Source organism: Oryzias melastigma, linkage group LG22 (genome assembly GCF_002922805.2).
Source record: "Oryzias melastigma strain HK-1 linkage group LG22, ASM292280v2, whole genome shotgun sequence".
Classification (NCBI taxonomy): Eukaryota; Metazoa; Chordata; class Actinopteri; order Beloniformes; family Adrianichthyidae; genus Oryzias; species Oryzias melastigma.
Window position 1 is genome coordinate 6,656,624 of NC_050533.1, and position 21,260 is coordinate 6,677,883.

General features: G+C 38.6%; 2 protein-coding genes across 2 annotated transcripts in view; both read left to right on the forward strand.

The window, feature by feature from the left end:
- Positions 1-571: 571 nt before the first annotated feature.
- On the forward strand, positions 572-7,411 carry zgc:101744 (receptor expression-enhancing protein 5). Its single transcript, XM_024278034.2, has 6 exons — positions 572-723; positions 805-954; positions 5,145-5,238; positions 5,736-5,874; positions 6,631-6,799; positions 6,879-7,411. The coding sequence occupies exons 1-6, from the start codon at positions 588-590 to the stop codon at positions 6,914-6,916; spliced, it is 726 nt and encodes a 241-aa protein (XP_024133802.2). The 5' UTR covers positions 572-587; the 3' UTR covers positions 6,917-7,411.
- A 2,316-nt stretch (positions 7,412-9,727) lies between these two features.
- diras1b (DIRAS family, GTP-binding RAS-like 1b) overlaps positions 9,728-21,260 on the forward strand; it is a 23,509-nt gene continuing 11,976 nt past the window's right edge. The window contains exon 1 of the mRNA XM_024274638.2: positions 9,728-9,919. The gene's annotated coding sequence lies outside the window, so the exon portion shown is untranslated. The remainder of the gene's footprint in view (positions 9,920-21,260) is intronic.

Here is a 21,260-nt window from a genome sequence, read left to right on the forward strand (position 1 = left end):
TTTATTCAGAAAAATGTGACATTGTGGCTAGGAAGGAGAACGAAGAATGGATTTTCTTTCATCAAAACATACTTTAAATAGTGCACTAAAGTATCATTGATCTGAAAACTAAATATTTAATTGCTACCATCACAAAATAAACTTTAAATATAATTCAATAATAATGTTTTTAACATTTAAGAACTGAGAAAAACTGGAGTTTATTCATAATTTTCAAAAATAAGTTTGACATGATCTGTTTTCGGTGTAACTTTTAAAATACTAGCATCCTCTATTAAATAAATAAGGAAATAAATAAATATGGATTTAGTCAGATAACATTCTCAGATTCAAATTGAATTAGGGTTTTCATTTTCAAATATATATATACTGTAAATATATAAATAGTAAAAACGTTTTTGATTTTTAAAGTTATTGTGTTCATACCTAATTTGATGTTTTTTCAATGAACTAAAAAAGTTTCTGTTTATTAAATTAATTTATTTTATTTTGTTATTTTTTTTATTTTATTTTATTATTTTTATTGTACTTTATTATTTCCATTTTATTTTATTTTTTTGTTTTTTATTTTTTACTAACGGACTGCCATGCTGATTCGTCACTTCTCAGCGACGCGCTGTGATTGGTCAGCGGGCTGTGTTCAAGCTCCACCCCCACCGTCGCCACACAGCTTCACAAAGTTAGAGCCAGCAACGGTCCGCGGGTCATTCCGCTTCAACTCAGGTTAGTTTAATGTTTCATTTAACACCTTTAAAAAAAAAACAACCTCTTTGTTTACCAGTTGTTGTTGTTTTTTTTTTTCAGACTTCTCACAGGTTTCCCCGGAAAATCGCTCCGAAATGAACCAGCTGAAGGAGAGGTTTACGGCTTTTCTCAACGAGAAGAACTTTGTCACAGACCAGTTGGCGGCGTTGGAACAGAAAACCGGAGTGAAGAAGGAGCTGATCGTTTTGGGTACGAGAGTTTCCCCTAAATCCAATCATAAACACTTTACAAATATATATTTTCCTGTTCGTGAGATGCAAACTTCCACCAGTCCGTGTTGTTCCAGTGCGGCGTTCACTGCTTCCCTTTACTGCCCTTTTCAGGCTCTCTGGGAGCCAAAGGTCAGCCAGCAGCTTAGGCGTGTTATTAAGTGTCGAAATATTGCTGGTAAAAGGTCTGCTTTTAATAACCGGAAACCACCAGCAGCTGGTCTGCAGGGGTATTTTTATCTGCCTCCAGATATCATTTGCATGGTAGAAATGAAAGGGGATCCTGGCTTGAGTAAAGACTCCTCCACCCCAGCAGGAGTTGTGTTTTCAGAGTTGAGTCAATTTGCTCAGTGTAAGTCAATAAGTATGGGACACCTCAGGGGAGTTTGTTGTAGCACACAGCTGCAGGGAATTTGTGACCTACTTTCAAACCAGCATTTTTACCCAGTTGTGATGTAAACAAATGAGTAGTAACGGAATACTGCGTGTTCAGGCAACCGAGTGTCTCGCTGATGATTATTTAATACTTGTTGATGCACGAGTCGGCGTAAAAGTCACATCAGGTCACCATTCTTTAATGAAACAAACCTTTACAATTACACATTGGCAAAAAACAGCCAATTAAAAGTGTTCCTAGTGGTCTTTTCTTTTTGATTATGCTGTTTTTAGCCATTAGTTTTTAAAGTTTTGTTTTATTAAGACACATTTCTGGCTGATATCTCACTGATATCCCATCATCCCCTTCCCACTAGCTTACAGCCCCAAGCTAACATTATCAGAGCAATATATGCCAAATTACAGCTCAAGCGAGGATAAAAAAAGACGCTGATGGACAGGATGGGGTTAATAAGTTTAATAGATCAATAAGAATAAAAGTAGAGCTCGATTTAACCCATAAAGCTAAAGTTGGCTAGTTTGATGCTAACTATAATGGGATTTTCCATAGGACGGCTAATGCTAACACTCGGTCGACCGAAGCATACATTCCTGACTAAATCTGAAATTTCCAAACTTTTTTAAGGTATTCTTTTCTTATAGTAGCCATTTGTCGTCTAAATCATGTTTCTTATGGAATAATGTGTAATACTATCTTGCGATCGCCCCCCCAGTGCCATTATTAACCAACTTGTTTATTTATATGTTGGGCTTTTAAGGACTTTATGGTTTATTATTTTTATGTTTTTGCCTTCTATTAATTTTAGCCACAGCGTTTCCATTGTTTTCTATTTTGACATCTGTTTTAGTATTGCTTCTTTCATCCACCGTGTTTTACAACTTCTTGTGTTACTAATGTTTATACATATATATATATATATATATATATATATATATATATATATATATTATTCAACACTTTGTGTTCAACAGCAACTTTGATAAAAAGTGCTCTATAAATATAAAATTTAACGCTGTACTTTTTCATTATAATTGCACTAATACATTTTACAGTGTGTGAAATGTATCAGATTAATATGAAAATCTTCAAAACAAAAATATAGATTATTAATGTATTTTTTTTTTAACCAATGTGTCTTAAAAGTATAAACCGTGTAAACTCAAAATCGAATTGAGCGGATTGAAAGATTTAAAAAAAAAAAAAAACAGAATCAAATCAAATTGATTCTGAAAATCATTGGCGATATCCAGGCCTACTAATGGATCTGTTTGTCTTCAAGTGCATCAGGGCTGAATCAGAATTCTTCCCATGTATCTACAGCTTCTCCCTACCTCCACATTTAGCCCTCCAAACGGAGAGTTATTGGAAAATAGAGTCTTCAAATTTGGACGTTAACTTACAATCGTCGCCCATCCTCTACGTTAGTCTGTAGCTGCTGACAACATCAGTTTTATAACTTTAAAAAGATATGCTAGGATAAAAAGTCTTTACTTAGATTTTAGTGTAAGCGTCTGCGTATCAGACCACACCCACGAGAACTAAGTCCCTACGTCTTCCCCGTAAAGAAAAACTGTTTCGGACTCCACTAAAGCTCCAAAGACCCCTACGACTGGGGAGTTGGGAGAACCTGTAGAGTGGTACTTTAGGTACTTTAAAAAAAAAGAAATTTTATAATGTTAGACATTTTAAAGGACTTAGATTTTACTAAAAGGAAACCATCACATATTAGGAATGATGCTGGTGTCGTTGTAGATTGTAGACATTTCCTGTGACAGTGGTTGGTGGCCAAGTGTGTTCATCTAGATGTGCACTTTAGATAATTGCCATGGAGCCACACTTATCACGAAACATTGAGTCATTCTTTAGAAAACAGTTTTTTTTCCCTCTTATAATCGGCCAGACGGTTGTTAGTCAACAGTTTCAAATCAAACTGGCTTCCAGAGAAATTTTCTCCAACTTTCAGTTCTGGTGTTGTAGCTTGTTTTCTGTAAAGCGGTGCAGGCTTTGTAGTCTGTATCCTGCTGGTTTACCTCAAGAGTGCGTGTTGACAAGGTAGCGTGCTACTCATGTTGTGATACTTTCATTTGGGTTTGACAAATGTGCAAACTGAAACCTCTCAGGTGTTTAGGGAACTCCTATGACCCTGAAGTGTTAAGACCAACGTGTTGACTGAAGTGGACAGGCTTCTTCAAAAAAACTAGTTCTTTTCAAGGACTATTTTAGGTTCTCTGTCTGTTTTGGTTCTGTCCGCACAGTACCAGTTAATGCACAGGTACACATTGCTTCCACAGTCATAGCCTCCAGCTCTTGTTTGACTTGTTTATATTATATTCAACCAGTTCTTCCAGTTTGGTCTTCATTTGTCAGAGGTTTTGTGCACCGTGGCGTGCAAATCAGATGTAAAGAGCTCCAACCACCACAGATGCTCCTTCTGTGTGAAGAGCCACCTGACCTAATAAAGCTAATGCCGTTAAAGGTGGATGCTTTTTATCCAACGAGGTTGGAGTAGCTTTGTGCCATATGGTGGAGGATTAGACGGGTTTGACTTCCCAAAGGGAGATCCGATCGTGGAAAAGTCATCTGACATGAAGAAAACTCCTAAGTCTGGAGAAGCAGCTCAATGGATGGTCGAAATTGTCAGAGTGCGAAGCATTCTTCTTTGTATCCTGGCAACAGCAGGGCTAGCAGGCAGGCGGGGGACGGACTCTGTCGACAGCATGGATGGGTGCTCACGGCCAGCGCTTATTTGTTTCTCCTCGTTATCTAAATTGATCTAAATTTGGTCAAATATTTCTGAAGAAATCCATCTGAACTCCAAAGTTCCTCATTCCTTTAATTTTTCTGCCATCTTGCACCACTTGATCTTGATCACTTCTTGCTTCCTCCTATTGCTCAACGCCTCGGCTGATTCCTCTTCAGCTGATCTGGGTTTAAAGTTTCATTCTGACTCAGAAACAAACAGATATTTCTACTACAGAACAGGTTTTACACAAGTCTAAATTAATATTTCTATAAAAAGGCTGATTTCTTTTCAAACTTCGACTAAACGTTTCAAAATGAAGTGATAAGAGATGCCTTCGTTAAAAAAATCTGACTAAGATGAGTTTGGAAAGCTTTATTACAAAGCTGCCACTAGAGCGGCGCTGTTCTGCAACACTAGGGAGGGAAAATTACATCATACCAACTGTCAAGTGAAATCTGCTTTTGTATTTAAATATATATCTCTTAACCTGGGCTCTTACGGCAAGCGTTACGGCTCAGGTGTGAAGTGGGAGGGGTCTAGCTACAGCAGATATTTCTCATTAGCTACAGGATGGCTGTAGCCTCAGGCTCCTCTGCCGACCTTTCAAAACTCCGAACTCACGTAGGTTCACGCGATAACCTGCCATTTATTACGATTTAGGTCAATAATAGCCCCAACGAAACGGCTACGGAGCACCAGAAAGGCCAAATCGCAGCGATCAGATGTTATAGAATTCAGTTTAAATTACATTTAAACACATTTTTTTTTGTTCAAAATTGTTTGACCGCAATGCATTGTGGTCTATATTCACTAATTTAGTGACCATCGATGCACGCTAGTTTTTTTGATCTAATAAAAAAGTATGATTTGGTTCACTTTTTCTTTTTTTTTACCATCAATCATCTAAAATGACATTTTGAAACACAGTGAGTTGAAATGAGTTTGTCCTGTATAACTGGATCTCAGTGCGATGTTCTCCCTGCAGCAGATTTTGCATCTCTAACCGTTTTTTGCTTTTTTTTCTCTGCAGGTTTCCTCGGTTTCGTGGTTCTGTACCTGCTGTTCGGATACGGAGCCTCATTGCTCAGTAACCTGATTGGCTTCATTTATCCAGCGTATTTCTCGTGAGTAGGAGAGCCTGTGCTGTTCATTATTTTAACAAGAAGGTCATTCTCCATCAGGCTTTTCAGTGGAATGGTTCTGTATCTTTCTAGTCTTGTGTTGATCGCCACTTTTTTCATTAAAAACTTTTATTTTTTATTTATTTTCTATTAAAGATTACTGACATTCAAATATACATCAAAAATATAACGATGTTTATAATATGTCAAATATTTGGCTTTACTTTTCCACTATTCTACCGCTTAAATTGTGTCTCAATGTTGGCCTGTTTGGATTTTGCAATATAAAAATCCCAAAGTTTCCTATTTCACCACTTCTAGGAGGTCATTCCAGCAACAGGCTGCGGCACAATCTGACCGTTCACACGATGGCTGTCAGACGAGCCAAAATGTGTCGAGATAAATGTGGAAAAAGTTTCACTTTTAAATGTCAGCTAAATGCTTGTGGCTGATTTCCAAGCTGCTCACTTCCTGATGGAACTGCTGCTTCTTCTTTTCAGCATCAAAGCCATTGAGAGCAGCAACAAGGAGGATGACACGCAGTGGCTGACCTACTGGGTCGTTTATGGACTCTTCACCGTCGTCGAGGCTTTCTCTGACATTTTTCTCTTCTGGTTCCCATTTTACTATGTTAGCAAGGTATGTAGCTCCTGTACTGTTGAGCCGTTTCTGTTTCTAGGAAGAATCCAAAAGCTAAAGTTCCCATGTTTTTCCTGGCACGGTGAGCGCTTCAACCAATCAAGAACTCAGCTTTGGACACGTGACGTTTTCAGTGACTAGATCTTATGTAGAAATTCAAGATGGCCGCTCGATGCGAGGATTTTTGTCCTGAACTTCCATATTTCTTAAACCTTGGGGGGCGCTAGATTCCCGGAAACTGTGACAGTTACAGTTGGGCGAAGACGGCAGCCCGTCAGAGCTCACTGAGCTGGATCGACGGCTACGCTGCCCGGTGGCTAGCTTAGCGAGCTAGTATGCCCAGCCTCCAGCAGAGCTGATGGCTTTCGCCGCTGCTCATGCTCCAGCAGATCTAGCGAGGTCTACTGCCCAAGGTTTGGGTTTCTGGTTGCCCAACGGTGAAAACAAACAGCGATGTGTTAGCCGGTGTCTCTGTAGAGCTCTCCAAAACATATAAACCCAAGATACTCGCTCAACATTATCCATGTTTTCTATGATAAGGCAATTTTAAAAAGACAACTATATTTTTGCTGCACTTCATTAGATTTATTTACAAATCTTAATATTTGCGATGTCAAAGATCGAAAAACGGCGATCTGGGACATCGCAAATATTCCGATTTGTATTTTCGGGAACAGTTTGTGACTTTCCCGGTAAGCGGACACTGGGCACAGCCCCCCTCTTCATGTGAGGTCTTCTCTCCTGGTGTGTCTGCAGTGTCTGTTCTTGGTTTGGTGCATGGCTCCTGTGAAGTGGAACGGCTCCGACATGCTGTACAAGCGCATGATCCGCCCATTTTTCCTGAAACATCAGACGGCCATGGACAACATGGTCAACGAGCTGAAATCCAAGACAAAGATCCTCGGTAACACTGTCTCACAAGAAGGTCAGTCACAACCTCCGTGCACTCAGATGTGTGGTATAGACGGCGAATAGGTGAAACGTTTGTCGTTTTTCTCGTTCAGCCGTGAACTTCGCTCTCAACCATGAGAAGACTCAGTAAAGAGGACCATTTCTTCTGTGACGGATGATTTATCGACCCCCGAACTGAAGCTTCAGCTCCTGAAGAGATGAAAAGGTTTTATCAGCCATCAGTTTACGCCATCAGCACAGCGAAGACGATCCACAAAACTGTGACCTTTTAATCCACACGCAGTGACAGCGTGAAATAGAGAGTAAATAAAATGTTTGTAAGGTAACGATGCAGTTGTTTACTCCAACATTTTAGACTTTGATGTTAAATGTTTAGTGACTCTTCATGTCTGGAACTGTGAAGATCTCAGCTTTGTTTCTTATCAAAGCAGGAAATCCTACATGTTGGTACTTTGATTTATTGACTGTCTAAATTTAAATGTTATTACTCTAAAGAGCCAAATGTTTGTTTGTGCCATCAAATGTTCGATTTGTCTTTAATCTGTTGTTAATTTTAACTGGAAAACTTCTGTCTTCATTTTCTTAAGTTATTATCTTTGATTAAAAATAAAATGAAATAAATTAATTCAAATGTGACTCTGTTATTAATTTATGTATTTGCGTATGTTTGTTAGTTTTTGTGCTATAGGTTTACATTTTTTAAGTTCAATAATTTTTATATTTTACATGCATTTTTGGTGTATGTTTTCATATCTCAAAAAGATTGCTGATCTGTATTTAATTGTGTAAAAAAATCCTCTATTTGTGCATTCTTACAAGTCCGCTCTGTCTTTTGATGTCATCCTGGAGCATGTTTGTGATCTTTCAGGGAGCCTAACCACCCAAGCATTCATTTTTGTTTGGTGCAGCATTCATGCTTGAAGAGCTTTGAATAGAAGGCCCTTTATGTTTGTGTGCCGGCTGTAATCCCAGGGAAATAGTGGAGTGAATAAGAGCAAGGTACACAGATAAGCACACCCATGAGGCTTCTGTGAAGTAACACTTTGCAAGGTTTATTGATCCACATGAAGTTCAATTCAGAAACCAATTAGTCCATTGTGTGAAATAGTCTGATTTGACCTATTGTTTCTGTAGTTGATGATTTAGAACTATTGATTAAGGCAGGAGAGTCGGATTCAATCGCACAAGGGGCCAAAATCCAAAACACACCTTAGGTTGCTAGAGATACATTTTTAACACTTTGAAACCGTAATTTTTTAATATAAATATGAACTAGATGTATAGCATTACCTGTGATGAAGCTAGTGTGAATGCTGTACGATGAATTTAGTTGTGAAAGATGCTGAAATTGATGGCTTAAAAACGGTGAAGCTAATAGCCAACTGAAGTATTAACTAAATGCCAAATTAGCCTAAAAAAACTTAGGTTAGCTAAAGCAACTAGCATGTAGCTGGAAAAAATAGCTTAACTTCAATATAGCCTAAAAAGTAAAAAAGCCTAAATTAGCCAAAACAGTTAGCATATAAATATGAGCAAAAAACAGCCTAAGAAAACTCTTAAAAAGCTTAAAACTGCTAGCATGTGGCTGAAATATTAGCTAAACTCCAAAATAGCCTACATTTTTTTAGTAAATGCCAAAATAGTCCTAAAAGCTAGCAGAATGCCACATTTCATAACCTTTTTAACATAATTAAGAATAATAAAAATACAGTCAAGAATAAATCTATTTAAACCTTAAATATTTGTTTTATATAATTTACTCTCCATATAAATATATTTGGTCAAAATCATGCAAGTTAAAAATATGTTCGAGATAACATCGGACCATTAATAGCAATAAGAGAAAATGATCTGGAGGGCCGGATATAATTACCCGGCGAACAGGATCCGGCCCCCGGGCCTTGACTTTTACACGCGGACTGAGGGGTTGTTTGAACAAATGGCAAATTGTAAAAATGTACTTTATAGTGTTAAAGACTGTTCAAAATATTAACATTTGCACGATTCTGTGATGCTAAAAACTTATGTGTTTTAAATTATTATTTTACATAAAACTGTAGGATTTAGTCGTTCATTTAATATATATATACATACATACATACATATATATGTATATAGTATATCCAGATGTAAAGCAGTTACTTCCTGCAGTTCTCCAACTTACCGACAGAGGGAGACAAACACAAGGCGCCGCGCGAGGAGTTGGTGAGTCATTCCGGTGAGACCGTCACGTACAGAAACCAAAGCTCAGAGAAAGGCCTCGCCTGACTTCGTGCTCGGTCTATATTCGATGGAATATTTACATTTATGTGTGATATAACACGACATGACTGACACGCATCTAAAATGACTAGGATTTTGCTGCCACTTCCTGTTCCATCAGTGTCTATTTGTCATTTTACTCTTAATATTATGAATTTAGTCTGATTTTTTTTTATTCCCTCCCCTTATTACTGCCACGTTAAGGCCGACTGTTACCGCTTTCACGCATTTCCGGTGGTTTCTCCGGAGATGATGGAGGAGCTGTCCGTGGTGCTGAGCAGCCAACCACAGCAGCTGTGATTTCCATGGGCGGCTGTTTTTACGCAGCCTCATTCATGACCTTATCAGTACATTTAATTCTGAAAAGAGGATCTCATAATGCTAGAATTTGATCATTTCATTTTATAAAATATAATAACTTACAATAAAACGTTTGTCACCCAATAAAAATGTATTCATGGATCTATTGGTGATATTAAAAGGTATTTTTTGTACTTGTTTTTTATTATTAATAATTACATGAAAATATGGGAACTTTATTGCAAGTTCTAAAGGGACAAAAATGTAGTTTAAACTCTATTAAAATGGGTTATTGATTTAAATTTTGGATTTTTTTTCTAACTGAGAGAAAATCAAGACAGGAGAGAGGGGAAAGCACCTCCCACGTCCTGTGAGAACGAGAGAGAGGCAGACACGGAGACTGCGTGCGTGTGTGCGCGCGCGCGTGTGCGAGAGAGATCTGGTGAGGTTGGAAACGGTCGGCATGAGCTCTACATGGCGCGCGTAAAAATGCTGTAAGACGCTCGTGGCGCTTTCCCGACACCCTTCGAGCCGAGGACGAGCCCGCAGCGGAGCAGTTCTTCACCCGCAGGTATGGAGATGCCGCTCGCGCCCCGCATCCCCGCATCCCCGCTTCCCGACGCGGGCAGAAGATGCTGGCATTCGGCGGCGCTGCCGCGGTCCTTCAAGGCTTCGTGTTGTGCGCGCGGGAGATGGGTGGCGGTGTTTCCTGAATTCTTCACCCGTGTTTCCAAATCCTCCGTCGATCACGACTCTCGGCTTTAATCTTGCGCGCATTGAGGAGTGTCATGTATGCGCGCACAGCCATATTGGTGCGTGTCTGTGGTGGATTGGGGTGGGGTGGGGGGCAGACATAAGAAGGTGTTTGGATTATCATATTGGTTTGAGGAGTAAAGGAGGAGGAGGGGTCGGGGCGGGAGGGGGTTGCTGCGACTGCGAAATGATGCACCGCTGCGAGATGGCGATCCTCCGGTATTTATGAATGAACCGAGCGGAGTAGGGTGGTCTGTAATGGCGTAGCGCACCAATCTGCGGACCGACGCCGAGCCCTCTCCTTTCCACCGCTTCCTGACTACAGCCGCGGTGATACGCACGTCAACATTGGACTATACACTGTCGGTGACGCCAGCGTGACGCATATAAACCCTATTTCTGAGGCAAATGTCATGGCTAATCCACCATCTGGATGCGTGTTTTCTCAGCTTCCTCCATATTGTGCAAATGTTGATTTTTTTAGGGAGTGGAGAGAAATGGAAGGAATATCATTGAGGTCCCATCTGCATGTGCGCGCATAGATGCGTGACTCAACTTCCTGTACTGAGAGAGACGGAGGGGAGAGATGTAAATCCCGGGAGTAAAGCGCAGGAGAGGAGAAGTGTATTAAAGCGAGCATGTGTTGGAGGATAAGTGGACGGATGGACGGATGGATGGATGGATGGATGGATGAGGGAATGTTGCATAAGAACTCGTTGGAGGCAGGAGGAGGAAATCCATCCATACATATCAACAAGCTGGAGGCGTTCCTTCAGGGAGGATGACGTCACAAAAGACGCAGATTTTTGATTATAGATTGTTTTGCAACTTTGGCATCAACAAAAGACTCACATTTAAAATTCAATTATTACAAAAAAAAAAAAAAATGACAAAAGGAGGAGCTCAAATGCTTTTCTTATTATTATTAAGATCAATTATAAATTAGTGTTATTTTGAGACAATATCTTAATAATATAGATCAGAGGTTTGCAACCTTTAACAGTAAAAAACATTTGTGCTCATTTTCTACTCATCAAAACCTACAAGGAACCACAAATTCTTACTTTAGCCTTTAAGAAATTTACATCAATTATGTGTATTTTTGGCAAGAACAAAAGCAAAAAATAGAAAAATATCCGCATCTCAGAAGCTCAAATAACTTAATTTCAAAATAAAAGATGCTCTGTGCCAAACAGGATCATCTCAGTGCAGCTAGTTGTGCAACATTAAGATAATACATGATTTTAACTCATAAAAGATCAAACTTTTCACCAAAGTTTTGCTTTTATATATAATCTGTTCATTCTGGAGGTAGAGTTGAGCAAACAAGACGTCTGCAGGTCAACAGGATGTAAAAACCTACATTGTTTATCATCTATGTGAACCTCAGACATCAATTTATACATGTAACTAATCTAAATTAAATAAATGCAAATAAAGTCATTCTTATGTTAAAAAATGTGATATGTTGCTTTCTTTTATTATTTTTTTTCTTTTTTCTCTTTTTGTCCTCAGCAGTCTTACACTACTGGGTTTTGTTATTTTAGTTTGGGGTTGGTAGTCTTAGTTTGTGCGCTTTGTTTATTTGTCTTATTTTATGTTTGGTCGAGGAGCCACATGGAGAGATAAAAGAGCCGCATGTGGATCTGGAGCTGCAGGTTGCAGACCTCTGGGATACGGGGTGTGAGGAGGTGTAAGCTAGTGGGAGAACAGAAGGGGAAGAGGGGCGGGGTTTGTCCCGCCCACAATTCAAGAAGCTAATTGTTAATGGACTATAGCCGCTCTGCAGAAACTATATCCTAGAATACAACACAGATTTTTTGATTTAGGCTTTTTTTGCATTATTTATTCTTTTCTATTTTGCATATTTATTTAGTTATTCATATTTACTTTATTTAGTTATTTTACTCCATTTGTGGTTCTGTATGGACGCTGGTACCTGAGTTTCCCTAAAGATTTCCAAAGGGATTAAAAAAGTATTTTCTATTCTATTCTATTCTATTCTATTCTATTCTATTCTATTCTATTCTATTCTATTCTATTCTATTCTATTCTATTCTATTCTAAAGGCTTCATAATAATGAAATCATCTGTTAATGCTTTGAAAAAATGATAAAAATATGTCTTGAGTAGCTCTTTAAATATAAGCTAATTTTAGGGTTTAGAAGAAACATTTCTGCAACGTTTTCTTCCTTTTGAAACAAATCTAGTTTGATAACCATCTACTTGTGGTATTCTTTTCTAATTGTGCATAAATATTAATCACCAAAAAATCCACATCAGATCAGTTTTTCTGCTAACTCCTGCTTGCCAACTTTTAGTCTCTTGTTTTTACAAATAAAATTTACTTTGGTTGGTTCCTCCAGAACACATGATTCGTAGTCAAGGCCCGGGGGCCGGATCCGGCCCTCCGGGTAATTCTATCCGGCCCTCCAGATCATTTTACTTTATTGTCATTAATGGATACGATGTTATCTTGCACTCATTTCTAACTTTTATAATTTTGACAGAATATATTTTTACGGACAGTAAAATATTGAAAGTTATTTAAGGTTTAAGTCGATTTATTTTGGAATAATATTCCTGCCTGTTTATTATTCATATTTATATTAAAAAGTTACGGTTTTAACGTTCTAAAAATTGTCATTCTGCTAGCTTTTTGGACTATTTTGGCATTTACTGAGATTTTTTGGGCTATTTTGGAGTTTAGCTAATATTTCAGCCACATGCTAGCTGTTTTGGCTAATATAGGCTTTTTTTTATTATTTTTTTAGGCTATTTTGGAGTCAGGCTAATATTTACACGCTAGCTGTTCTAGCTAATTTAGGCCTTTTAAAGTTTTTTTTAGCATATTTTGAAGCTTAGCTATTTTTTTCAGCTACATGCTAGTTGTTTTTTTCAGTTTTTTAGGCTAATTTAGCATTTAGCTAATATTTTTGCTTGCTATCAGCTTCATCATTTTCAGCTAATAGCTTCAGCGTTTTAGCTAACAATTTCCTCATATTCAGCTATTAGCTCACACTGGCATTATCACAGGTAGTGCTATATATCTAGCTCCAAATAATGTTACAGTTTTAAAGCTTTAAAAATGTAGCTTTAGAGTGTTTCATAAATATTTATCCTGTTCGGCCCGTGACTTCATTTTTGTTTTGGCCCCTTGTGCGATTGAGTTTGACACCCATGCTCTAGAACGTTTTTGTTTTGTGGAATTCAGAATACATATATTAATCTTTTGTGTTTAAATAACCAATGAAACCCATACAGTGGAACCTTTCATTGAGGTGTTTTTCTTTGGTTATTGATGTTTTAGCAGTTGTTTCATGGGAAGAAAAAATGAATGTAACCTTGTGGATGTCCTACTCTCATCATTCGTCTCTTGGGCTCGCCTCTAACAGATCAGTAGAGTTAATCCAAGGCTATAAAACCTGCCGTCATGGGGGACGGAATGTTGTCAAACTCTGTCTTTCAGTCTCTAATTGCTGCTTTGGTCGCTTTGAGGCTGTAGGAGTGTCTAAAAATGGAGAAAAAAAAGTGAATGGAAAGAATGGAGGTGAGGTATACCTGCTGAATGTCATTCCTGTTACTAGCGGCCAGGTGTCTGGGAGTCTGAGACTGGCAGGCTGAGGGATTAGCAGGGTCATATGGAGAGAACAGAAGGAGCAACGCAGGGATCCACAGGTCGCACAAATACTTAGTGCAGAAACACATCTAAACCCGAACTACCGCTGCACAGAAGCAGCAGGGAAAAGGTTACCACGTTTGATTCTGTTTTTGGAAACAATCTATACACGCCCGTCAAGAAACCCTCACTGAAGCTCTGCTTCTGCTTTATTTTCTGACTGCAACTGTAACTTTTTTTTTGTTTATGCAAAAATTCCTCCTTTTGCTTTCATCTATTTTGAACATTTCATGTTTCCTCAGCGTGACTAATCCGGGGACACTCACGCTGTGCTCCACTTTTGATGGACTTCTGCAGAACTTTCAGCTCAGTTAAACCTAAAACCCACACTGCAACAATTTAATTTCTACCACACGCTGCCGAGCATCAGCTCATGCTGAGTCAAAGTGACGGAGAGGACTCCAGGACTCCAAAGGTTTGTACACAAAGACTGTTGGCAGCATAAGTCTCAGGAATTGGGTCAACGCAGAGCGGGCCGCGAGCGCAGAGAAGGTTAAGCTCGTTGATTAGCTGCTAAGCTACAACACTGCAACGCAAATCCAAACGCACTGATAGGAGGTTTTATTTCTTTATTTTCTGCTCACTTTAGACTACAATAGAAGTGGTTCCAGTTTAGTGCAGATCGCTGACAAGCTTTGGATGCAGAACATGAGCGCCACCTTTCCACGAGCCGCCAAAGCCACGCTCACGGCTGAAGTAAATCCCTCCACGCTGCTTCCCCCCTTATCTCATGATCTTATAGTAGAAATATAAATTCAGAGGTGAATTTCTAATGTACTACTGGTCCAAACTGTTCTAGAAAATGACTCCATCTTTTAAAAATGTGTTGGTTAAAATTCGCATAATTATAATTAAAACACCACTTGGAACGCTTTTACAAAAGATCAAAAGAGTGGTTTCGGTGCAGCGGTAGGGCGGTCGACTTATGATTGGAACGTTGCAGGTTCGATTCCGCCTGTGACCTTAGGCAAGACGCTGAACCCCACCTCGCCATTGGTAGAAGGTCGGCGCCAGAGTTCGGCAGCGAAGCCTCCATCAGTGTGTGACTGTAAATCGCTTTGGGCCCTTGATCAAGATAGAAATGAAAATTTACCATTTACCAAAAGATGATTGTGGTGGGACTTTAAAGAGTCACCAAACAGGGAAGTTTGAGGTTGACTCCACCCACAGCTGAAATTTGAGAATCCAGTCAGAGGGGCGGGGCTTGGGGAACAGGACTGTTATCATTACTGGAGCTGCAGATCATGATGTGGGAATTAAATCATTTGACCAATCATGAAATTCAACTGCAATACCTCAATTCAACCTGTAGGGGGCAGCACACAGACGATTTTGACTATATTTTCAAGAATTAAAAAAAGGTTGATTTAGGGTTTGGTTACCCTTTATGGATGAACAGCCATTTGTGCAGGGTTTAGAAAAGTCAAGGCCCGGGGGCCGGATCTGGCCCTCCAGATCATTTTATTTTATTGTTATTGATGACCTGATGTTATCTTGCACTTATTTCGTCTATCTGGTATAATTTTGACAAAATATATTTTTATGTGGAGTAAAATATTGAAAGTTATTTAAAGTATAAGTTGATTTATTTTGGAATAATATTCCTGCCTTTTTATTATTCATAATTATGTTAAAAAGTTATGGTTTTAAAGTTTTAAAAATTGGTATTGTTCTAGCTTTTAGGACTATTTTGGCATTTACTAAGATTGTTTAGGCTATTGTGGAAATTAGCTAATATTTCAGCTAAATGCTAGATGTTTGGGCTAATTTAGGTTTTTACAGGTTTTTTTTAAGCTAATTTGGAGTTTAGCCAATACTTTAGATTTGTGCTAGCTGGTTTGGCTTATTTAGGGTTTTTTTTAGATTTTTAGGATATTTTGAAGTTTTGCTATTTTTTCAGCAAGTATGCTAACTGTTTTGGCTAATGTAAGTTTTCTTTCTTTCTTTTTTTTTTGTTTTTTAGGCTTATTTGCAATTTAGCTAATATTTTAGCTGGATATCAGCTTCAGCTATCAGTTTCAGTGTTTTTAGATACCAATTTCAGTATCTTCAGCAGCCAAATTCAGCTAACAGCGTTCACACTAGCATTATCATAGATTATGCTGCATTTCTAGTTCATAATTATGTTAAAAAGTTTCAGTTTAAAAGTTTTAAATATTTACTTTTCGAGTGTTTAATAAATGTTTGTACTGTCCGGTGTGTTTTGGGTTCTGGACCCTTATGCGACTGAGTTTAACACCCCCCGTTTAGATTAAAACATTTTTTTGCAAAAATCTGAAACAGATCAAGTGGAAAAACTTCTATTTTTTACTTCTGCAGAAAGTGGGAAGCTTTATTTGCGGGTGTGAAGGTGTTTGGAAACACTTCCCACACCTCAGTACCCTACAGTATTTTTGGAAAACTCAAAATAGAATTGTTCCATGTATAATTGGCCTTTTTTAAACATTTTTGGACATACTGGATAAGAAGCCTCTTTCTAAGGGGACTTAAAAATAAAAGTACATTAACCCCCCCCCCATCCGAGCTGTGGGAGGTGTGAGTGCACTGAAGCAGCAGCGAGAGTCCATCAAAATTTATAAACCGAAACTCCACAGTCTGCAAAAAAAACCCAATAAAATCTCCAGAGTCTGTAAATTGCCTTGCTAAAAAACTGGTGATTAATTTCTGCGGTTGGAGCCTGCACTCGTCGGGAGGCCTGAGCTGATGATGATGATGATGATGTGTGCTTGACTGCACACGCACAAACACACACACCTACCGGCAGTCTGACAGCTGAATAAACTTTTGTCCATCCAGTCGAACGCAAAATAGTGTCAGAAAAAAACCAAAAAAAACAACCTGGAGCTGTAATCTGTTGATCCTCTAAAACAGTCATCACCAAATAGCCGAGCATCCACAGGATTCCAGTATGAGCAGCCTGATTAAGCCCCTTCTCAACAAGATACCACGGGACGGCTTTGTGGGTGTCTATTTAATCAGGGTTTGATCTTTTGAATGGCATTGTGTTTGATGTTGATTAATGCGCTTCCTTTATGCTGCTGAGTAAGTGGCTCTCTTGAAGATAATTATGTGCATATTTTTGGTAAAGGTGACATTTCTTTGCAGAATCAAAGTAGGCTGCAGGAGAAGGGGCCTGTTTCTGCCATATCGGCGAACAGAGCGCTGCCAAAGATGCAGTTCTGGTGAACCATTAAATCATTAAGCAGCTGCAGTCCTCTCGACGGGAGCCAAACAGGGAGAGAGCTTTGCAGCAGAGAGCAGCTCCGTCAGTGCCAACGGCTGGGCGTCAAGGACAGTCGGCGAAGGAGTGGATGTACAGTATTTGTGTCAGCGTGAGGTTGCACCTGTGTGTGTGTGTGTGTGTGTGTGCGCGCTTGTACAGCTGCTGACAGAGAAATGGAGACACCTAATTTTAGCTGCGGTGAAAGAAGGCCAGAGGAGAGCAGGTTTCTGAGCTGAAATCCACGTCCAAAAAGGATGAGGAGATGAGCCGCATCGATTCAAAGCACGGTGGCGTGAGTTTATTGATCAACCGGGGGGGAAATCAAGGGAGTAAGAGTACCTGAGGTAGAGCGGGGGGGCTCAAGGAGCAGGCCAAAAACAAGCAGAATCATGGATGCAGAAGGAACACGTGTCTGCATCAAAAGCATCCTCCACTCTGATGCTATAAGCTTCTGGACTTTAAACAGTCTGTACACTTAAATCATAGGAATACAACACAAAAAGTGATATTTGCTATAGTAGAAATATTTGGAGGCACTGTACTAATCTGTAGTCACTGAAAAAGTGACAACAAATAAACAAATACACAATATTGATGACATGAAAATGAAAATAATAACTTAGGTTGATGTCTCAAAACATTTAATGCAAATCCCATTCACCTTTTTTTAGTTTTTATGAATGAGAATCGTGTTCTGCTGTCCTTTGGTTCTACAAACAACCCCAAGCAGAGCAGAAAGAACAGAAATGACAAACACAACGATGGATCAATTCTCCTAAGACTATTTAGATTCCACAAAAACTGATACTGTTTTGTATAAAAGTATCAGATCACATGAACTGCTGGCAGAAACTTACATCAAATTCCCTTTAGAAATATTTCTACCTCTAGAAAATTAGCATCAAATTTGCTTTTCAAACATATATTAACCCCTTTAAAGCATGGAGGTCACTACAGTGTACAGCTCTGATGACAAATATACCATAAATACTATAAGATATAAGCAGAGAAAATACTATTCAGAAATAACAGTTCTATGATGATTGATGTTGAGTTCATGACTTACTATTTTCCGTTCAGAGACATTGTCTCTAACTATGCATAAATCACAACACCACATTTCAAATTATTTACAGTTATACCTACAAGTTATTGTAAAAAGTACACTTGAGTGGTCATGTAACAATATATTTGTAGAATTTAAAGACATAACTGTATTTTCCTTAAAAATCTTTATTGAAAACTATCCCTAAAGATGGATAAAAACACTTAGTGAAACAGAATTTGCTGATTTGATCAGAATTCATGCATGAGAGGGTTCAGAATCAGGTTTGTCTCTGTGAATCTGGGAGTTTTGTCAGACAAAAAACAGGCAGAAACCACGGAGCTGTCATGGCTGCTCGGGTCAGGATTCATCTGATCATCTTTTGATTCATTTAGAAAGCGTAACCAGCAGGATTTTAATTAAGATGATGCCATTTTGGAACAAACAAAAAAAAAACTGTCGTTTTCTAGGATATAGTTTCTGCAGATCGGCAGGAGTTCATTCGATTTTTTTTAATTTAACCTTTATTTAACCAGGTAAGCTATTAAGAATTTGTTCTTATTTACAGTAACGACCTACAAAGGTAGATATCACAATATATACAACAATTTGCATTAAAAAAGCAGAGTAATACATAGCAACCAGTTTCTAAAGTGAAGATTCAGCAGATGATCTATGGATGATATCACCAAAGTCAAGCATCAGTAAGATTGTCATTTAGATCAAAGTGTTTCTAGCAGAAAAAATGATGTTCGTCCGATAAAGAAAAGTCAAGTTTAGACTTAATTTTTGATTGTAACGTCTTATGTGATGTGAGAATCAGACAACTATCCATCCAAATGCCCATGTATTTATATTCAGGAACCTGTTCAAGAATAGTCTCATTTGAGGTGGTGATGTTAGGAAATGTACAAGATTAAAAATGGCTTTTTCTTTTTAAACCACACAACGTTGGTTTTGTTTGTGTTCCATATGAGTCTGAAGGAAGACAAAAGCTCAATCCCAAAATCCCAAGTCTTCCCTTCCCCTTTATTTGAAGAGTTTAAGTGCAAGTGTGTCCAGGAAATGTATTTTTTTAAATCGGACCCTCCAAATGGAAGAGAAACGCTTTTCCTAACGTAGATGCGATCTAAAGCACAGAAGTTTGCATTTAATTGTAAGTAATGACTCTTTGTTGTAGCGTGACCTTTTTAAAGCTATAAAACGGCTGTTGTTATGTATATTTGAGCGGTGGAAGCTCCACGCTAATAGTAGCGGACTGGCGATTATTGATGACATCATCGACTCTATTTAGCCTCTGGGAATTGGCTTGACATATAAAGAATTGTGTCATCAGCATAAAGATGAAGAGATTCTCCCTTGAGTTGTGGGTGGGGCTGTTGGAGTGGAGTAATCCTACCTTGACTTCCCATCATCCCTTTTTTTATGTGCTCTCCCTCTAGCTTACAGTCCCTCACAACTCCAACCTATTAGCGTTCCAACAAAATTTGTGAGCAATTTTGTTTTTACAATGGAGGGAGCTGACCGTAGCACCGACATCACTGCTACAAGCTTTTCCAACGGAGGTTTTTTGTCTACTTTTGATGTGATCACAATGATTTGAATAAAGAAATACTCAATTTTAAGCTTTATTTTCTTCATATTTGTCCTCCATCATGACTAAAAAATGCAATATGAACACGTTAAAAACACCAAAAACACAGTTTTCCTTTGAGGTGGTCTTTAACACTTCAAAAAGATTAGTAAAACCCATAAAGTATGAAAGATAAGTTATCTTCTCTGGTATTTGTGACTTGTCCTGAGGTTGTTTACTTAGTGGTAGCTGATTAACATTCAAATATTTCAGCTCCGACAGCCTTAAAACGGTGTGAAAACGGCGTGAAGGACAAACAAGTCGATCCGTTTAAAGACTTTAGATAAACAAAAAGACGATTTTGCTCAACAATTCCATCAGATTTGGGCAGCAAGGAGCAGATAAGTGATGTTTAGAGTTCATCTGAAAATACACAGAATCTCCAGAAGCATTTCCCCTTTTGCTCTTACATCCTGGATTAATCTTGAACTTGATAAGTCAGTTCTAAACTGCACAATCAATAGAAGGTTCCTCCACTGCAGCTCTCTTTTTCCATATACCATTGATAACAATTTGCTGTTTCATTACAGCTGGACCCCAACTGAAATTTAGCATTATCTTGGGACCTGGAAGCGAGAGGCAGTTTAATAATGTGAGGCAAATGATGGACATTCAGGCAGGAGAGCACTGCAGAGGCTCAGCTGCTCTCAAAACTCGCAGTAAATATTGCGTTCAGACGCGTTCACGAGGTGCAGCAGGTTAATATTTACCGCTGCAGCACCATGCAGGCACGATTTACAACAGAGCCGCTTCTGTGCAGTGAATTCACTCGGCATGGTTTTTATAGGAAGCCGTTTGCGCCATGATGGTGCATTGATTATGTGTAACATAATCTGCATGGATACAGAGCATGCAGCAGAATGTGACAGCTGGCTTTTAGTTTGCAGTCTTAAGTCTGTCTTTAAGCGTTTGGGAAATCCAGTGTTGACATTTACAAAACCCAACCAGCCACCTGCTCTCAGCTAAGTACAGATTTCAGGATCAGTTAAAAGAAATAGAAATGTAAGGCTTATTCCTAAAATTTCTCTGCCTTTGCCCTTTCCCTCTTTTAGAAACACGGAAAATGTTTTCTTTCACAACGTAGGCATTTTTCCTGGCTTTCAGACAATACAACTTGGAAATCCTGCTAGCTGTTTTGGCTAATTTAGGCTTTTTTCCCCAGTTTTCTAGGCTATTGTGGAACTTGGCTAATATTTAAGATACATGATATCTATATTGGCTAATTTAGGCTTTTTTTCCCCCCAGTTTTGTAGGGTATTGTGGAATTTTGCAAATATTTAAGATACATGCTAACTGTTTTGGCTAATTTAGGCTTTTTTCCCCAGTTTTTTAGGCTATTGTGAAATTTAGCTATAACATTTTAGCTACATGCTAGCTACTTTGGCTAATTTAGCCCCCCACCCCCCAGTTTTCTAGGCTATTGTGGAATTTAGCAAATATTTAAGCTGCATGCTAGCTATTTTGACTAATTTAGGCTTATTTTTTTCCTGGTTTTTAGGCTATTGTGGAATTTAGCTAATATTTAAGCTACATGCTAGCTGTTTGGGCTAATTTAGGCTTTTTTTCTCCAGTTTTCTAG